This window comes from Meles meles, chromosome X (assembly GCF_922984935.1).
Source record: "Meles meles chromosome X, mMelMel3.1 paternal haplotype, whole genome shotgun sequence".
In the NCBI taxonomy this organism is placed as follows: domain Eukaryota; kingdom Metazoa; phylum Chordata; class Mammalia; order Carnivora; family Mustelidae; genus Meles; species Meles meles.
The window spans coordinates 96,084,157-96,102,734 of record NC_060087.1 but is presented as its reverse complement, the minus strand read 5'-3'; the positions used below and the strand labels follow the sequence as shown (position 1 = coordinate 96,102,734).

At 41.7% G+C, this 18,578-nt stretch overlaps 1 protein-coding gene across 1 annotated transcript in view; it reads left to right on the top strand.

The window, feature by feature from the left end:
- Positions 1–5,197: 5,197 nt before the first annotated feature.
- Positions 5,198–18,578, top strand: part of LHFPL1 (LHFPL tetraspan subfamily member 1) — a 45,158-nt gene continuing 31,777 nt past the window's right edge. Inside the window, exons 1-2 of the mRNA XM_045995947.1 lie at positions 5,198–5,302; positions 13,288–13,683. Coding sequence (XP_045851903.1) covers positions 13,302–13,683 — 382 coding nt within the window. The 5' untranslated portion in view covers positions 5,198–5,302; positions 13,288–13,301. The remainder of the gene's footprint in view (positions 5,303–13,287; positions 13,684–18,578) is intronic.

Sequence of the window (18,578 nt, the reverse complement as noted above, 5' to 3'; positions counted from 1 at the left end):
GTCTACAATAGCCAGACTATGGAAAGAACCTAGATGTCCATCAACAGATGAATGGATAAAGAAGATGTGGTATATATACACAATGGAGGTACTATTTTTTTCAAGATTTTTATTTATTTATTTGACAGACAGAGATCACAAGTAGGCAGAGAGGCATGCAGAGACGTGGGTGGGAGGCAGGCTCCCCACTGAGCAGAGAGCCTGGACACTGGGCTCAATCCCAGGACCCTGGGATCACGACCTGAGCCGAAGGCAGATGCTCAGCTCACTGAGCCACCCAGGCGCCCCCCACAGGAGATACTATTGAGAGACATGGGAGGAGACTGTTCTTTCAGCTGTCTGGACCATCATTTAGGACACTGCACTAGGAATACAATTCTAGTCAAACCTTGGTTAACTGGAGTATGAGAAAGTGAATCTTCTGTTCCTAGGCAAAGCAAGATCATAATTAGTTCAGCATCAGGGCACTCTGAATGCAGGTGCTAAAAGGGAAAAGAAAAGTGAAGTTTGGAGGTTGTAAATGGAAGGTAATTCCTGAAAGAATAAGAAAGATTTGAGAATAATGTGGGACCTGGAAATACCAATGTTACAAATTCCTATATTTTACGAGAATGTAATTTTCAAATATAAAGCAGATAATGCTTTAAACCAGGCAGTGGCTTCCTATTGCTGTGACTTAGGCTGGAACAGAATGTAAACTTATAGGGGTAGTGACACTGTCTATCTTCCTAACCCTTCTGCTTCCAGTAACTAACACAGTGCCTGGTACATGTTGGTGATTTGTAATTGTTGGCAGGTTGTCTTTCTCCAAGAGGGCAACAATCAGCATGGGTGATGAATCCTCCTCATCTGGTATATCAGACTTTTTAAGAGTTTCATTTAACGTCTTGATGAAAATGTTCTCTATTCTTTTTCAGAATATAAATATGCTCACAGAAAGATACTCATAGTTGTTAATACAATGCAATTTAGCTTAACTTACACTGAAAGTATACTGAAAATATGGTAAACAACGTAAAAAAGGGTTTATTTTACATCTTTTATATATAAACCTGGTTTATTTTTCATCTTTTATAAATATAATAAAAAAAACCTGTCTCAAAAGTTGTTAAAGCAGGCAGAAATGAATCTTTTAGGACACTGCCCTAGGAATGAATTCTAGTCATTCTATATTCACAAGTAATTTATATTTGGTTTACTTCTGTATAATACACAAATTATACTCGAAAAGCTTAAAAGTTGGTACAGCAAAAAAAAAAAAAAATAAAGGAATATTTTGGTGCCAGCTAATAGTGTAGAGTGGGTAGACATCTATGTGTAACATATGAAACAACTATGAAAACTACCCTATTTTGGTTCATATTGTATATAATTTATAAATATATACAAACTAAGACTGAAATAATTCTTTAAATCTGAGCTACAGTGATGTGCTGGAACTGGCTTGTACCAGCTCATGGCAGTAGATTTCATGTCCCAACTCCATTTTTATTGACTTCAAGTTGGTAGCTTGCAGTTGGCCATGGTGGGAATATTTACACCATGGAAATAAGCAAATGCTACAAATCAGGCCTCTCTTGCTCTCCTGCCAACTGAACCCAGTTACTAAATATTTATGAGCACACACATCGTTAGCTAACACTATCAGCTGATCCTCTGAGGACAATTAAAAAAAACTCAACAAAATAGTTGTCAGTTTTGATTTTTATAGAAATGTAAATATAAGTTTCATCTCTAGGTTTTCAGTCTAGAACTGACACTACAGCATAGGCAAGATATACCTTCCATATTCAACCTGAAAGGCCATAGAGTATGCAGGGTTTGTTGTTTTTTTTTTTTTTACTGTGTTATGTTAGTCAGCATACAATACATCATTAGTTTTTGATGTAGTGTTGCAAGATTCATTGTTTATTGCAAGCAATAATATGCAAACTCTCCAAAGTTCAAGGGTAATGTTGTTCTACAAATGCCTCTATAAATAAATGGCCCTTTCTTATAGACTAGGAAAGAATACGCACCCCATAGTAAAAAGAAACTTTGTTTTTTAAAAAAAATCAAGTAGAGGGGCCTGGGTGGCTCAGTGATTAAACCTCTGTCTTCGCTCAGGTCATGATCTCAAGGTCCTGGGATGGAGCCCCCACATTGGGCTCTCTGCTCAGCGGGGAGCCTGCTCCCCCCCCAGCCCCCAACCCGCCTCTCTGCCTACTTGTGATCTCTTTCTCTGTCAAATAAATAAATGGAATCTCAAAAAAAAAACCCAAGTACCCCCCCAAAAAGAAGCAACTCTGACAAAAGAGCAAAAATAAAGTATATGCTAATGAGTTGGGGTTAAGGAAAAAATTCTAGAATTAGATTGTAGTGGTGGGTTGCACAATTTGGGAAACATACTTAAAAAACTGAATTCCACACTTTGAAAGGGTAAATCTTTTGGTATGTGACTTAGAACTCAATGAAGTTGCCAGTAAAGAAATAGTTAAGCTATATTGGCTAACGACATAAACACAGGTTCAAAGGATAGTTAACAGAAAAATACATTTTCATGAGCTTAAAGAATATTTAGCTTATACTAATCTCTAGTGTGTGGTTAACTTCAGGGATTCTAAAAACCTGGTGAGGGTTGATTGGCACCTTAACAAAGATGAAAGGAAGCAGCATTTAAAAAAAATTTCCCTCCACTCCCCTTCTTTTTCAACCCCTTTCGCTTATCAATTGACATAATGTCTCTATTAGTGTGGATTTATTTAACCAGGGGTAAGCATCATTTTTTTTTCTGTTAAGAGTCAGATAGTAAACATTCTAGGCTTCGTGGACCATAAGATCCTTGTAACAACTATTTAAATCTAACTATTTAAATCTGCAATTGTAGCATGAAAACAGCCATAGATGATACATAAATGAGTAAGTTGTGGCTGTGTGACAATAAAACTATAAAAAAGGCAGTCTATTGGATTTGGTGCATAACACAGCCTCTGGTTTGCTGACCCTTTGTCTAACTGCAAAATGTTGTAGGGTGTTGATTTTGCTTGAAAAATTCTATTGCATAGAGCAATGGTTTGCAAACTAGGGATGGGGGCAGGATATATATCAGAATCATCTATCATTATACCTGTCTTAGCAGGAACTCTTATTCCACACTGACCAAAGGCAAAATTTAAGTGTTCCATGGGTCCCTGACCAATACCCATTTTCATATTATTAAAAATATTATGTACCATCCTATCCTCTAATAAATTACAAGATGTGTTCCCTTCTCAATCCTTCCCCCATGATCTTACGAAAGTAGGGCTAAATAGCATATTTCACTTATTCTTAAAATTTTTATCCACCCATTCCTCCACCTGCTTCCCCTCCAGCAACCCTCGGTTTGTTTCCTGTGATTAAGAGTTTCTTATGGTTTGTCTCCCTCTCCGATTTCGTGAAAATCGCATTTTAAATGAAAAATTATCTAGAGTCACAGGATACAAACACTTTTTTTTTTCCTGAGAGAATTATCAACTGTTAAACTAAGAACAGGAAACAGACCTCTACCCAATAAATTAGATCATTATTTAGTATACATTTAAGTTTTCATATTATTCCACTTAAGGGAACTAGGAACATAAGGAAAAAAGGATAAAAAGAGCTAAGTAAAAATGATCTCTACTTAGAGTTACAAATGATGATTAGTTCTCCAAATGATATGTGTACCATTAAGCAAGGGGCAATATTTATTGATGCATAGAGTGGAATAAACTATTTTTCTTATGTCAAAATTTTCAGCTCTATCTCATACACTTATTACGTGAGTGCTAATATTGACTTATTTTTAATTGACAAATTTTAATTTCCCTTAATACAGCCCTGCATCTGAAGCAGTGATTCTTAAAGGGACACCACCTGGGAGATTTTAAAACTTATCTCAAGACTCACATGGCCAAAAATCTGACATTTCACCTACTAGGTCATCTGTCACTCCCCCAGAGACTGCCTTAGTAAGCCATTATTACAGACAGGAATGTGGTTTATCAATGTGTTAGGGCAGGAAAAAAAAGATTAAAAACTGCTGATGGAAAGTAACAAAATAGACAAATGCGTACATGAATATAAGGTTGTATCACTGATAAAAGACAGGATGCCCACTTGTATCCAAAGCAGGCAGGAAAAACTTTTAACTTTGTTAAATAATGGGGTACAATAAATCTGTCAAACTGCTAGTTCATTTATTCTGCTCTTTTAAATCGTTGCCACAAAATGCCAGAAAATATGTCTGATAACCTTTATAGCATTCTACGTGGGCAAATAGGACATAGAAGTAAAGATACTTTGGACCAGTCTAGTAGGCTCTATTAAGTTAGACTGGTTACCATTCCTCTTTCCAACTCATTTTGTTTAGCAAAGTTCCCTATTCACAAGGCATCCTGGAGGGGAAATGAGACATATGCAAAAAACTAACACAAGGTAGAAGGTGATAAGTTTCTCAAAATAAATATGGAGTGCCAGGGACATTCACAGGTGGGAAAGATGACATCAGGTTGGAGCAAAGCATCTGTCCAAACTCCATTAATCTCCAGACTTCTCAGTTATCTCTCTAAGCACAAAAGCAATTTTTGGTGCTTTGAGATAAGTTAGACACTGACTTTTGGTAGTGCTGTTATTTTCAAAGAGGAATTAGTAAGCATTTTCAATGTGTGATTTCAAGTTTCTTAAATGTAAAGTCATTACATCTTAGAGCCATTGATTGCACTGTTGGAGCATCAGACAATGGAAATCAGTTGGGGAAAAAAAGCTGTTTTGCCTTAGTTCATTCAGGCATGTGTTTTCTGTCATTTCCAATCACTTGGGTCTGCTGCCTAATGTATATGGTGGAGATTATTTAGGGCTTTTAAGGAAAGTTAGGGAGAACCTCTATTCCTCCGCAGACACGTGAGCAGCAGATGAGGAAGTGAGACAGATATGCAGTTGTAACACGGGAGCGTGTGTGTGCCTGCACACACACACACACACACACACACACACACACACACACACGCACATACAGCTGATTTGGCAACTGTGAGGATGGAGGTGGGGAACTCTGTGCCAGCCAAGCTACTCAAGTGTCTGCATGTCTGAGGCTGTATTTCAAGCCGCCAGCGTGTTTGGAGTTAATTCCCATTAGGTTGGACTCCGCCCCTCTCTCCCAAAGGTAAAGCAAGATTTTCAGGCATCACTACAAAGAGCAGCTGGGATTCCCATCCCCTTCTGACAAGCTGTAAGGAGAAGTTGTTTCTCAGATCTGAGTCTGAAGAGAGGGAACAAGTCAATCAGCTTTCGTGGTCAGAAGGTAAATTTGCAACTTGGGCCAAATGTAATGGAAACAGCTGGATAAGAAACTGCTTTTGCTCTCCCTGCGCTCAGCCCCTCTTCTCCCTTTCCTTTCTCAGGCTTCCTGTACTTTCATCTCATAGCTCAGAGAAGCTGTTTTCTTCCCAAAGAGGGCCTTGTGCATTTTTACTCCCTCATACCCTGTTGTTTGCATAGAGGGTATGAGGAATCTGGGCTGGATTCCTCTTTCCTATTGACAGGGTTTGAGGACCTAAGGGTTAACTGTCAGCTGATTTTCCCAGGAGAGTTGGTAACTTGAGGAGAGGAAGTGCATGTCTCTGAGAGCAGAGGGAAAGATTTTGCTTGGGAAGTCTATAGAAAGAAGAGTGGATCCGGTTTGCTCGTGTGCTGGGTTGGTCTCTTAGAATTGCCTAAATTGGGATTACGGGACCAAAATGGGGTGATGGGGTTAAACTGAAATGCAGATGTTGAAGCCATTCAGTCGGGCTGGAAACAAAAGATTGTATTCACTCCGTAAATATTTATGAGTTCCTACTATGTGCCAAGCATGATGATTTACAGAAAAACCTGGAATAGTTTGACTATAAATCCATTCTCGAAAAGAACATTGAGCCCAGTGGTTTCATTTTGTGGTGAGAAACTGAACACAGAAAGAAGCCAAGAGGGAAGAAGTCACTGGAAGAGTGGCTGGAGGAGAGAGAGAGGGGAAAGCAGGGGTGTTCGGCTTCTTGGGAGACTTCAAGTCTTCTCTATTACTTATGGCTGAATGGAATCTTTTCCAGTAGAGGGAAGAATAATGAGCACCCAGCCTAGTGTTAGGTGTACCACAGATGTCATTTCACTTGAACTATTTTTAATCATCTCCATTTTATAGATAAAACTGAAACCGTGAGGTTTTAGGTGATCCTCTCAAGTTCATGTAACCTGTAAGGGGAAGACCTCAGGACCCTATATCAGATCTGAATCCAAAACCTGGCCCCTTTTCCACTAAAATGATATTTCTCAATCATCAGTTTCCAATCAATTGAGAAATTTTTTAAAAATACAAATCTCATGAATTGTGATTCAGTGACTCTGAGAAGGAGGTTCAGAGTGTGCATTTTAAACAAGCACTGAGGGTGCTTCTATTGCAGAGGGGTTGGGGCCATCATTTTGAGAAATGCTCTTAATATACCACGCTGCTTCTCATGTCTGCCAAAGTGGTTGGTGAAGCATCTAGCCCACCTTCTTCCTATACTGTTCAGGTTCACTGAATGGAGGTGGTCAGCTGTGGGGGCATTCTATTGCCTATTAAGGTCACAGGTAGAAGGTCTACTGGGCAACAGCAGCAAGGATGGGACCATGAAACTAAAGGTGTAGAGAGATACAGTACGAGTTATCCCACTGTTGGTAAGGCTTAACAGTGTCTTGCCAGAGCAGGCTGGTAGGAATGGTTTCTAACTGGTGAATGGGACTCCTAGCTGACCAACTGATCGCTGATGGTAGTGGCATCTGTCTAGTCAGAATAAGAACTGGGACGTAGAGTTCTAATTGGCACCTCATCAAAGCAGAAGACAAATGGGGAGCTCAGTGAGCGCAACTTTTTTGCAGGAAAGGGAGGTGTTCATATGAAATTTAGGGAAATCATTCCAATTTCCACCCTTTCAACCTCCCACTCTAGAGAAAGGGAATAGCCCAGGACCCGACATGGAGGATCTTTGTAAGGTTCTTTCTCTGCATCGCCAAACTGATTATTCAGTAATAGCTTTCTAGGTCGTCAGTGATTCAGTTGGTTTTCTGTCTCCATGTACTCTCTAACTTCCTGCCTTCAACTGCCTTACCTATTTGTGAACATCTCAGATGCAAATAGATAAATAAACCAAGTAGCTAATTTTGCTAATCTTTTTATTTCCAGAACAAAAGAGGAGGGAAGAAGAGAGAAAGCTTAGAAAGAGATCAGCAAGCATGACAGCTGAGGAACTTGAAAGACAAGGCTTAGGTCAAAAGGGAGACATTAAAAGCAGAGTAGAATAGTGGTTCCAGGGACTAGTGGGAGGGGGGAATAGGGACTTGTTGCTCAATGTGTATAAAGTTTAAGATGCTAGATGAGTAAATTCTAGAGATCTTCCATATATCTTTGTGCCTAAAGTTAACAGTACAGTGTTGTGCACTTTGAAATAAATGAATAGGATAGATCTCGCCTTGTATTCTTTACACAGACACACACACAAACCAATACAAGGAATTTTTGAGGGTTATGAATATGTTTTATTAACTTGATTGTGATGATGGTATTACAAATATTAGCATATGTCCAAACTCATTGAGATGTATGTGCTAAATGTGTGCATTTTTTTGATACATCAATTACACAAATGGGAAATAAAGCCCTTGTAGTAACTACATCATGTGATGCTTTCAGGCATAGGAGAACTTGGAGTCACTCTCATTGCAGAGATATACAGAGGAGGAATAATTCCTGAAGGACTCAGGTGGCAGAAAATAAGGAGAGAAATGCTTGGGGCTGTGTCTGAAGTAGAAAGATCTAGAATGTTCAGGTTCAGGGTGCTTATATATCCAACTTGATACAAAGAATTACGTTGGGCAAAGACATGTCTCTAGAGTGTAGCCCTATTTACCACTAGAAGCATATGCCTGTGTATCTTGCCCATTTCGTACAAAAGTGTCAACACTGCATATGATGTGTTTGTAACAAGGTTGGCAGGTAGGCAGTGCACACCATCTGGGGGGCATGAGGAGAAAGGCCTGTTCATATCCCTTTGCCAACACCAATGCCAACAAAGCCGCTCCTCACAGACCAGTCTGAAACCAATAGTCTTGCAGCCATGTTTTCTTTAGCAGCTGCAAGTCAGAAATGCCTTTACTGACCACTTCATATTCTGGTCATTAACTCACTGGGTGCATTGCCTGGACCCTGTTACCTTTGGTAAGGTAGTGCTTTCCTTAACTCAAAAGTTGTATGACAAGCTCAAATGGGGACAAAAGTATTTGAGTCTCTGTCTGTGAGGACTGGGAAGAAAATGAGGTAAAGGAAGGATTTGGTTTCTTTTCCTCCACCCAGAAAATAATAACAGTTTTTCCAGTTTCATTTGATAGTAAGTGCCTATGTATGAGTACATACACATGAGAGTGAAAAGGTGAAAACAAATAATTAAAGACATGACAATGAGTGCTCATACACTGAGGTAGAGTGCTCATTTTAGGGGGAAGAGGGCTAAAGGTAAGCTCCCAGCAATCTGAGTTGATTAAGGACTCTCATCTGGAAGACCAGCCAAGCTCTTCTCCATTCTCTCTGAGGATGCAACCAAAGAAATTAGCCTTATGTTACAGCACAGAAGGTTTCAAATGAGACAAAAACGAATGACTTATTGACAGTGAGAGTTGTTAACATACTGAGAAAAATCAGAGTTCCCTTCTCTGGAATTCCTTAAAGACAATATAGATAACCATTTGACATGTATGGCTTAGGTGGTTTTCCTGCCTCAAAAGGTTGAAGTGATTCCTACCCATGAGTTTGCATTAGAACGATGATCATCTCTCTAAAGATTAGTGAGCATTAGCCTTCATTAAGGACAGTAAATACAGAACACACTTCATGCTTCCACCCTGGTTGTCACAAAGTTCTGGCCATACTCACTGCATTTTATACAACCACTCTCAGAAACAGGCACATGACCCATTTAGGAGATGAAGAAACTAAGGGATGAGGGACCATGTGACACCTAAAGAGAGAGGGTCAATAAGAATCTTATCAATGTCTTGTTACTGGACAAATTAGCAGGAGCACCAGGGTTGAGTTCTTGTTTTCTGAACTCCAGTGTAGCTGTGTGGTTAGAATTCCAGGACAGGGAAACAGAGCCATTGCATACGTGACATATACAGGAAGAATAAAGAAAGAATGAATTATAGCACTGTGCATGATTTTTATTTATGTGAGTGCAAAGAGACTTGGCTAGTTCCTGGGACTGAACTTGGATTGCTTTGGAAGAGTGTCATGGGTGGACACCCACTGCAAGCCATACAGGAACTAAAAGCGTTTTCCTGAATGTACCTCCTTGTCTGGCACATGTGAACACGTAGCAGTGTGCTTGCATAGACATGGCCCAATACCTCCCTGTCCAGCCACAGGTGAAGCTGGGTTGGGGCTTATTCTATGCTCAGAAAACATTGAGCAATTGGATCTCTGAGTTCTCTTCCTTGACTGCATGAGGTCACATCTATGATTCAGAGAGGTTTACATTCAGAATACATAGGATTCATCTCTCCATTGTTTAATGCCATGGTCACTTTTAACTTCATATTGTTTGAGTCCTGGGAAGAGAACATTAGAGAATTATCTGTGACAGTGATTCTCAGCTTATTGTCCATGGACAGTGCTGGCTCACCACACCTTTAGTCCTAAAGAAGGTGACTAACTTTAGTAGTTTTGTCACCGTAAGTCCCACACCTCAGGAAATTCCTCAGTCCCAGGAGAACTGGCATGATTGGTTGTCCTTGTCCTCAGTGAAATAAGGACAATGGGTCTTTCCTGAAATTAAAAGTATTTAAATTCTGAAAGCTGATGAGTTTCTCTAAAGCTAAGCATATGTAATTTAAACTGAATTTTGTGATTCTGCCTTCTTACAACTTGGCTTCAACATTCCATTTTAAAAATAAAATTATAGTGACAGTGGTTGGTAGTATTGTACTTTTTTTTTAAACATCCTTATTTGTTACAGATTATAATTTTTTTTCACAATTTAAAAAAATAAATAAAATATTTTATTTATTGGAGCATCTGGATGGCTCAGTTGGTTAAGCATCTAGCTCCTGGTTTCAGCTCAGGTCATGATCTCTATGTCGTGGGATCAAGCTCTGCATCCAGCTCCACACTCAGTGTATAGTCTGCTTGAGATTCTCTCTCTCCCTTTTCCTCTGTATTAGAATGACGACCGTATCTCTGAAGAGATATGGTCACCCCCTCCTCGCCATGCCTGCACACTGTCCTCTCTCTCAAAATAAAGATTTTATCTATTTACTTATTTGTGAGAGAGAGAACGTGCATGTGCGCATGTGCACACATGGGTGGGGGAAGGGCAGGGGTGGGGAGAGAGGGAGAACCTCCAGCAGACTCTGCACTGAGCATGGAGCTAGGTGCAGGGCTTGATCTCACAATCCTAAGATTTTGACCTGAGCCGAAATCAAGAGTCAGACACTTAGCCAACTGAGCCACCAGGGTGCCCCCAGATGATTACAATCTAATGTGAAACCCACAGCTTTTATTTCTAGTATAGCCTAGGTACCACTCAATAATACAGTTTCTTTCTCCACCTTAAATTATCTGCTCTTCTACTTGTTGTCATACCGGGACTTTTGATTTCAAAATGATGACGTTTATGGGCAACATATGGGGTTGGTTCTGACTAGAGTTGCTGAGCTTGAAACAGGTAATGCTCTTATTCTACTGGTTCACACTGCTTAGAGAAAGCGGCCTTCCTCCTACCTTCCCAGTTTGCATTTCTAATTCTTTCCCCATTCGTAGACATTTTTTTTTTTTTCAAATTCTGGCTGCGAAACCACAGAGGCTTTTAACTGTAATACTATTGGGGTGATAAAGGAGAACATGGGGGAAAGGTGGTGGGTGAATGAGAAGTGGGAAATCATGGCTGTTCCATTAAATTACTGTGCAACCTTGGGCAAGTCACTTAGCTTTCTGACCCTCACTGTGCTCATTTGTAAATTGGAGGTGACTTTTTATTTTATTTTATTTTTTACCAAACAGAGAGGGTTTTTGTGCAGAGGTCATGAAATAATGACCTTTGGAAGGGAATATGATGATGCAGCCCTAAGCGTTTGTCAGCTGGTTTCTTCTCATCCTCCTGCCTGGGCTTCTTCACTGGGAAGTGAGACCATAACAGAAGACTGCTTGCATTTCTCATAATATTACAAACTCTAAAATAACAAGCAAGCATTATCTCATTGTGGCCACGTGTACCTGTTTTCTAACAGCAGTTACTTAAAACTAGTTCCAGTTCCCCCATTGGCTTTCAATCCCTCATCACATCTTCTTCTCACCCTGCCCGCCTTGGGCACAAAACCTCATTCCCAGGGGCCCATCTCAGGGCACTTTCTTCCCAGGCCCTGGCATTCAAAGTAAGCACCTGCAATTTATGATCCCTTCTCTCTTCCTGCACAAAACACATAGCACACAATACATACGTTTCAGGAGGGGAATTGTGGTAGACTGAAAACAGAGCATTATGCTAAGAATCAAATAACTGGGCTCCAGTCTGGCCAGTGTAGCTCACTAGCCTTTTACCCATGGGTAAATCACTTCCTCTTTGGATTCCAGTCTACAAAATGTTGGGGGAGGAGTGTTAGTACTATGTAGTAGGTAAGTACTCGCCCAGGAATCTGCAGATAGGGTTTCTTATTCCGGTTTTGCTGCTTGCTGACTTATTCTATGACTTGGGGGAAATGATTTCCCCCTTTACTGGGCCATGTGCTCCCATATGTAAAACAAGAAGGTTGAATTAGGTGATTCATTACAGTCCTTGCCAGCCTGGAAATTGGCTGCTTCTATGAAATGGGTTTCATTAGACAAACATGAGTTGGAGTGTCTACTCTGTGCCAGGCATTGTTTAATGGTGTTTGTGAAAATGTCCACAGCTGGGCATAGTCCCCAAGACCCCGAGTATAACTGCTGCTTGTTCCTGACGATGTCCTAAACTGGCAGTATGGTAGCCTCATACCCCCAGTGCCTGTATTCCCCTTACCTTGCGTCCCCACTGCTGAACCTTTCTCCCACCACCTGTAGTTTTAAGCAACGGTGATGAATCATGGAGAAGTTTCTGAAATATACTCCACCATCTGCCTGCTGGAGACATTCACGGTGCTGTCATCAAGCTGCAGTGTGGTCTCTGCCCTAATTGAGGCCAGAAAGCAATGGCAGATTAATAGAGTTGGGAGGGAAGTGGTTGATTTTCAACAGAGGGGTCTGTGAAAGCCATTTGTGAGCTGGGCTGAGATTAGATCTGAAAAAACTCAGCATCTTGAATCTGAGATTACTTGTTCCAGAAGGCACCTTAAAAGGTCCTTACAGCTATATATGTATGTTCCTACTGCCAGGTAGAGGGTACTTGATCCATTTCAGAGAGAGGAGACGCTTTCCTGACTATATTGAGTAAAGGATGAGGCAGGTTTTCTTAGTAGCCCATCTAGAGTTAAACAACCCTCACTGCTTGGAAAGTTGCATGCCATATTGTTTTGGGGGAAAAAGTGACTGAACAGTGCTCACTCAGTGACAACCATGGGGTGTGAGACAGACACCCCTTGTTTTATTCTATACATTTACAACCCTGTGAACAGTTCATACTGATGCACTACTGGATATCCTACATAGGTCCCATGGGCACATCCTGCAAATCCATAGTGAGCTCTCCTTCCCTCTTCTCGATTGTAGGAGGGGCAGCTCTGTAAGTTGTCTTCCTTCTTCTTCCTTCCTTCTTCCTTTATTCTCTGAAAACAACTTGGTTTCTGACCCCCTTGAGATATCATCTTCTTCCAGGTTCCCAGGACAGCAAGGCCATTCCACTGGAAGCTGAGGATTCTCTGGGCTGCCTTGGTTTCATTCCAGTTTCAGCTCCTACCACTCATTTCATGCTAGATAGATGTCAAGAGTTAGTTGAAAGCTGACTGATTAGGCTGCATTTCAGTTGGCTGAACAGTCACTAATTCAGTTCTATGGTTCTTCTATTGCAGCCTAGAGACCCTAGAACTCTGAATCAGGTGGGAGGAAGGGAAGATGGGAAAAGTGCTGGAAAGCAGAGTCCCAGAAGGACCTAAATGGGCCTCGAAAGAATGATCTTATCCAAAGGCAAAGACCAAGTTGTCCATAAACAAGCCCTAGGATTGGCTAGCCAGGTGAAAAATAGGTCAATGGAGCCTACATGCTAACGTTCTGCATTTGGTGCTATGACCCAACTCATCTCCCCATCCCTGCAGAGAAACCTGGGACCATGAGGAGCAGCCTGACACTGGTGGGGACCCTCTGGGCCTTCCTGTCCCTTGTTACTGCTGTGGCCAGTTCTACCAGTTACTTCCTGCCTTACTGGCTCTTTGGATCCCAGCTGGGGAAGCCAGTGTCATTCAGCACATTCCGGAGGTGCAACTACCCTGTGCGGGGAGAGGGGCACAGTCTGATCATGGTGGAAGAGTGTGGGCGCTATGCCAGCTTCAGTGCCATCCCAAGCCTGGCCTGGCAGATGTGCACGGTGGTGACAGGTGCCGGCTGTGCTCTGCTGCTCCTCGTGGCACTGGCTGCTGTCCTGGGCTGCTGCATGGAGGAGCTCATCTCCAGAATGATGGGACGTTGCATGGGAGCAGCACAGTTCGTGGGAGGTAAGACTGTTGTGGGGGTTGGGTAGCTTGTGGAACTTGGCAGTGGGGGTAGGGGTGGGAAGTGTTTCTTTATGGAGAAATCCACTCTAAGCCCCTCCCCTTTATCCAACCCAAAGGCTATGGATGGGAACTCCTTTGAAACACCCAGCCTAGGACTCCCTAAACTGCCATCTACACCAAGACTTTATTCGCAGCAAAATTGACTAGCAGCAAAGTTGATATCTGGTTTGTTAGCCCTCCATTTCATCACCTTCTTCTGCCTGAATAGTGCCCATTTAATGATATTATCCAGGTCCACTTTCCAGGGATAACAATGTGTACTCTAAATATACTTGGTATCTAAAAGCCTTGATCTCTGGTAGTTATCTCAGAGGACAGTGATCTGATAAACATGTAGATACAAGTGCTAATTACTAACAAGTTTGATGTATGATCCTCACCAAAGAAATACAGCTCTAAAAGTGAAATGCTAGGTACCAGACAGACTGTAGTGACTGCTTATTTGGCCTATATCTATCTATGGCTAACCTTGTCTGGTGGCCATTAGCAGTCTATCACCTTGAGCCCTTTTCTGATTTCAGAGTGGCAATTTAGCTTCATTTCAATTTCTAAGAGTTGCCAGCAGAGAGTGAGGAGGGACTAACTGGTAGAAATCAGAAGGCCAGTAGCAACAGCTTCCATCAGACTCCAACCATTAACAGTCGCTTCTGTTCCCAGCTTGCTTGGGCTTGACTGAGACATTTATGAAACACTTGCCATTCTCCATATGATACATTTTAGTTGGTCCCACTTCCTAGGCCGGGAAAATCAAAGGAAATTCTTGAGGAGATATGAGGATAGGTCATGGAGCTTTAGACACTCATAGACTGAGTGGGGACGTACTTTGGCTGAGTGATAGGTGTCATACAGGGGAAGTAAAAACATCAGCACCCTTTTCATCTCATATGTTTCCCCTTGGAGAATGATTCCCCATTGACTCCCCATAGACATAGGCCATGCTCATAGGAACATGGCCACAGTATTTACACTTAGAGGAGTGATTTTAAAGTTCAAGAATAAAACGCCACTTGACAGTAGTCATGGAAGGAGCCAAAACCCAGGGCATGGTAGTACAAGGTTTATCCCTGGATATGTGAGTGATATTGGGCAGGTTGCTAAATTCTAACAGCTTCCCCATCTATAACACCAGCCAAATAAGTGTCATTCTTACCACCTTTTTAGAAACTGGTGCCTGTCCCGTTTATATCAGATGTGGGGGAATGGTGAAGACTGCTTGGATGTATCATATTTTCTAGGAGCCCCTTGGCACATGATCATAACCCAAGGGTCTTCAAAGACCTTGGATCTGACCTCTTAGAGATACACTCTGCCAGTGTCAGGAAGCTAAACCTGAACAGCATTGTTTAGAACCATGGATAAAAGACACAAGAGAAGGAACTGTGGGGGTTAAGTTTAAGCTTTTTGTTCGGCTGAGGGGAATTGATTTTGTTGCTCCAGGCCTGGCAGCTTCTCCGCAGCTAGTGCATTAAGTGAAATACATCAGTGGGTGGAGCCAATTTGTTTTAGGTCTGGTTTATCTCTGCCAGACCCCAAACCACTGAAGAGATGGAGTATCCATTAAGAACAACCTCCTCCCCCTCCTGACTCTTGTTCCCCAGTTTGGCAGCTGCCCACAGAGATGAACGGTGGGAAGTGAGAGAGACAGGAAGAAATAAAGAGCTGCTGGCCTGAGTCAGACTTAGCAAGGTGACCTGATGGGGCCCTTGGGTCCCATTTGCTCCACCTGCAGCTGATCCAGCTGGACAATCCTAGGGTCCAGAGAGCCTTCCACTGGGACCTTCATGCCCTGCTCCAACCGGTGAAGGAAACATCTGGCCAGGAGATTATTTCAACCCTGGGGATGCTGAGGTTTCCAACCAGCTGGCCCCTAGTCCCTGAGAACAAGGTCATTATTCACATTCCCCTGTGTATACATATGCAAGATGCGTGTGAATTGTTCTCTATCTTCCGTAAGTGCTAAACAAAGAAGAAATAGTTGAGAAGTAAATATAAGGAACTTCTTGGCAGGAAAAAGTGTAAGATCTTGGATTGAATTACTTGAGGGAGGCCAAGAAACTTTCTAGAGCATGGAATGTATCAGGATCACGTGGAGTGCTTAAAAAATATGGACTCCCCATCTCTCCCATCCTCTTTCCCATTCTGATATACATAGGAACAGGTGGAAGTCTGGTGTTTTGAAAAATCTCCCCAGTGACTCTGATGTGTGCGCTGTGTTCCCTTTTATCAACTCAAGTGAGAACCATCACCCTGGACATTTTTTTTCTTTAAGGAGATAGAATTCAACATACCCAGACAAGCACCAGTGTTCTTTTCCATGCAAGGTCCCAATGCTATATGCTTCAAGCTCAATGAAAATTGCCACTGGAGACAGATCACTGAGGACCTGAATCAAGGAAAGGGAACTGTTTTTCTAAAAACCATTATCTTCTCTGGAAACCATGCATTTCCTGGACAATCCTTCAAAGTTTCACTGGCATCATTTCATTTATCCTTACCATGCTAAACAAGGATAAAAGTGGCTTTCTGTTTGGGAAAATAGTATTTAAAGAATTAAGTAGCAAATATTTGTGTAGCAAATTGGAACAGAGCAGAGAATATGGGTCAGGGCTCCTGAATCTCAGCCCTGAGCTTCATGCACTGTACTATTGATTTTTCCTTTCCCCCTTGAAGATGAAGTGCTATCACAATGTTTTTCAGAGTGGTCCATGAAACACTTGTGTAAGAATTACCTGGGTGCTTGTTAGTGCCATTCTAAGCCTACTGAATCAGAACTGATGCCTTCCACTTTGTATTTTACACAGCCTTTCAGACTGATTTATTTTTTAAAATATAGTATAAAATAGTTCAAAGGTATGTACCACTCAGCTAAAGAAATGGAATATTACCAATACAGTTATAGTCGCCTTCATATCCTGATCACGTTCCCTTGTTCCTACAGCAAAGGTAACTACTGTCTTTGATTTATTTATCATTCTCCAGCATGATTCCAGTGCACGCTAAAATTTGAGAGCCTCTGCTCAGTTTCATAGTGTTGCTTTTTTCTAGAATTCCCTTTTCTTCCTTCTCTGTCTGTAAACATCTGCCTATTTCTCAAAGTTCATGTCAAATGCAGCCTCTGTGTGAAGACTCCCCTGATCTACTTCAAATATCTCTCACAGAAGTAAATTGTCTTGTAACTCCGAGAGAGAGAATATGGGGTCCAATGAATGGGAGAGTGAGTGGGGACCTCCCTGGGCAGGAAAATCTGAGATTATAGCTGGAGGGCAGACTTAAAAATTTTCTACTGTGTTTGAGTTGAAGTGCTCTAAGAGCAATAAATTGAGCAAATTAATAACAAATTAACCCATACTAGACTTCTGCTCAGGTAGTAAATTCAGACTACCTAATAACCATATTCAGACAGATAGTTGGTGGAGGGTATAACAAAATGATTGCACACTCAATATTTGTACTTATGAATGGCTGGGAGGGGGAGTGATGGGGGTCGATAGCACCCAGGGAGAGGGCTTTCTCTTCCCAGAGACAAAGATGTGGCATCTACCTAATGGAGAATGTGCAGTTAGGAGGAGTTTATACAACCGTTGGGATGTGGCGAAGTAGTAATTCTGGCATCAGGGGAAGGTTGACTGTAGCTGAGATGTAGCTGCAAGGAGGGTTCCAAGTTCATCCAAGAAGGTGAGTCTGAAGGTTTGAGCTGAAACAGAGTAAAGTGTTTAACTCCAGTCCTCTGCTTGGTCAGAAAAGTGAATTCTACCTGTAGAAACCATGTTTGGAGAGGACATTTGGTACATTATGCAATAGGGGATTCTTGTAGAAAGAAAACTTGAGGAAGGGAAACAAGATGGCAGCCCAACTGGTCACTGTATAGTAGGGAAATAAGGATAATAACATACCCTTTCTAGAGGCAGATGAGAATAAGAAAGTACCTATCAGAACCAGGGGACATACGTGGTTGGAGAGGTAATAAGTCCAGGAGTTAGCAACGGCACCTAGAGAAGTGGGAGTCAGGGCTACAGGTCATATGTGGCAGGGCTGAGATTTAAACTAGTTTTTCTGTCATCAGAGCTGCTGTTCTTCATATTTTTAGTGGTGTTTATCTTAAGTGTTGGAACCAGAACCAGATGCATCAGCATCACCAGGGTGCTTTTGAAATGCATATTCCTAGGCTACAGTTATGGAATCAAATATCTATGGCTGAGGCTCAAGAATCAATATTTTTAAATAAGCCCCACTCTTCCAGAAGATGGCAAGGCCTGGCACTGGCAAATGACTTGTGCATTTCTATTTGAAGCTCATCTTCAGAATCCCAAATTGATGAGAACTTTTGGAAACAAACATAACCGACGATACATTACCTTGTGAGTTCATTTTTAAAATATGTCTCCCAGGACACATCTTTCTCCAGCTATGAGCAAATGTGATGGAATCAGCTATCAGTTACAAGTCAAACATCTCCATAAAGTATGTGTACAACCTACTGCACTCATCTATCTAAAAGGCAGGAGGAAGGATAGGGAATGGGAAGAGTAGGAGGACTGGTTGCGTAGAGCTTGAGGCCACATGCACTGGGGCAGAACGCATGCCTGGCCAAGATTTCAAGTCTCTGGCTTGATGCCTGCAAAACATTGCAAGATAACAACTCCAGCCAGGAAGCTTTTGAATCGAGCCCTGTTGAGCATTTGACTTTTCAGCTGTATTTTTTATGAGGACAAAGAGGTGAGGAAGAAATTAGCATGGAGAAAATAGGTGGAAAGTGAGAGAGGAGTCATAGGGAGAGGCTGCTGTTTAATGAAAATAATTTTTTGTCGAACACTTTCTATATGCTAAGCACTTTC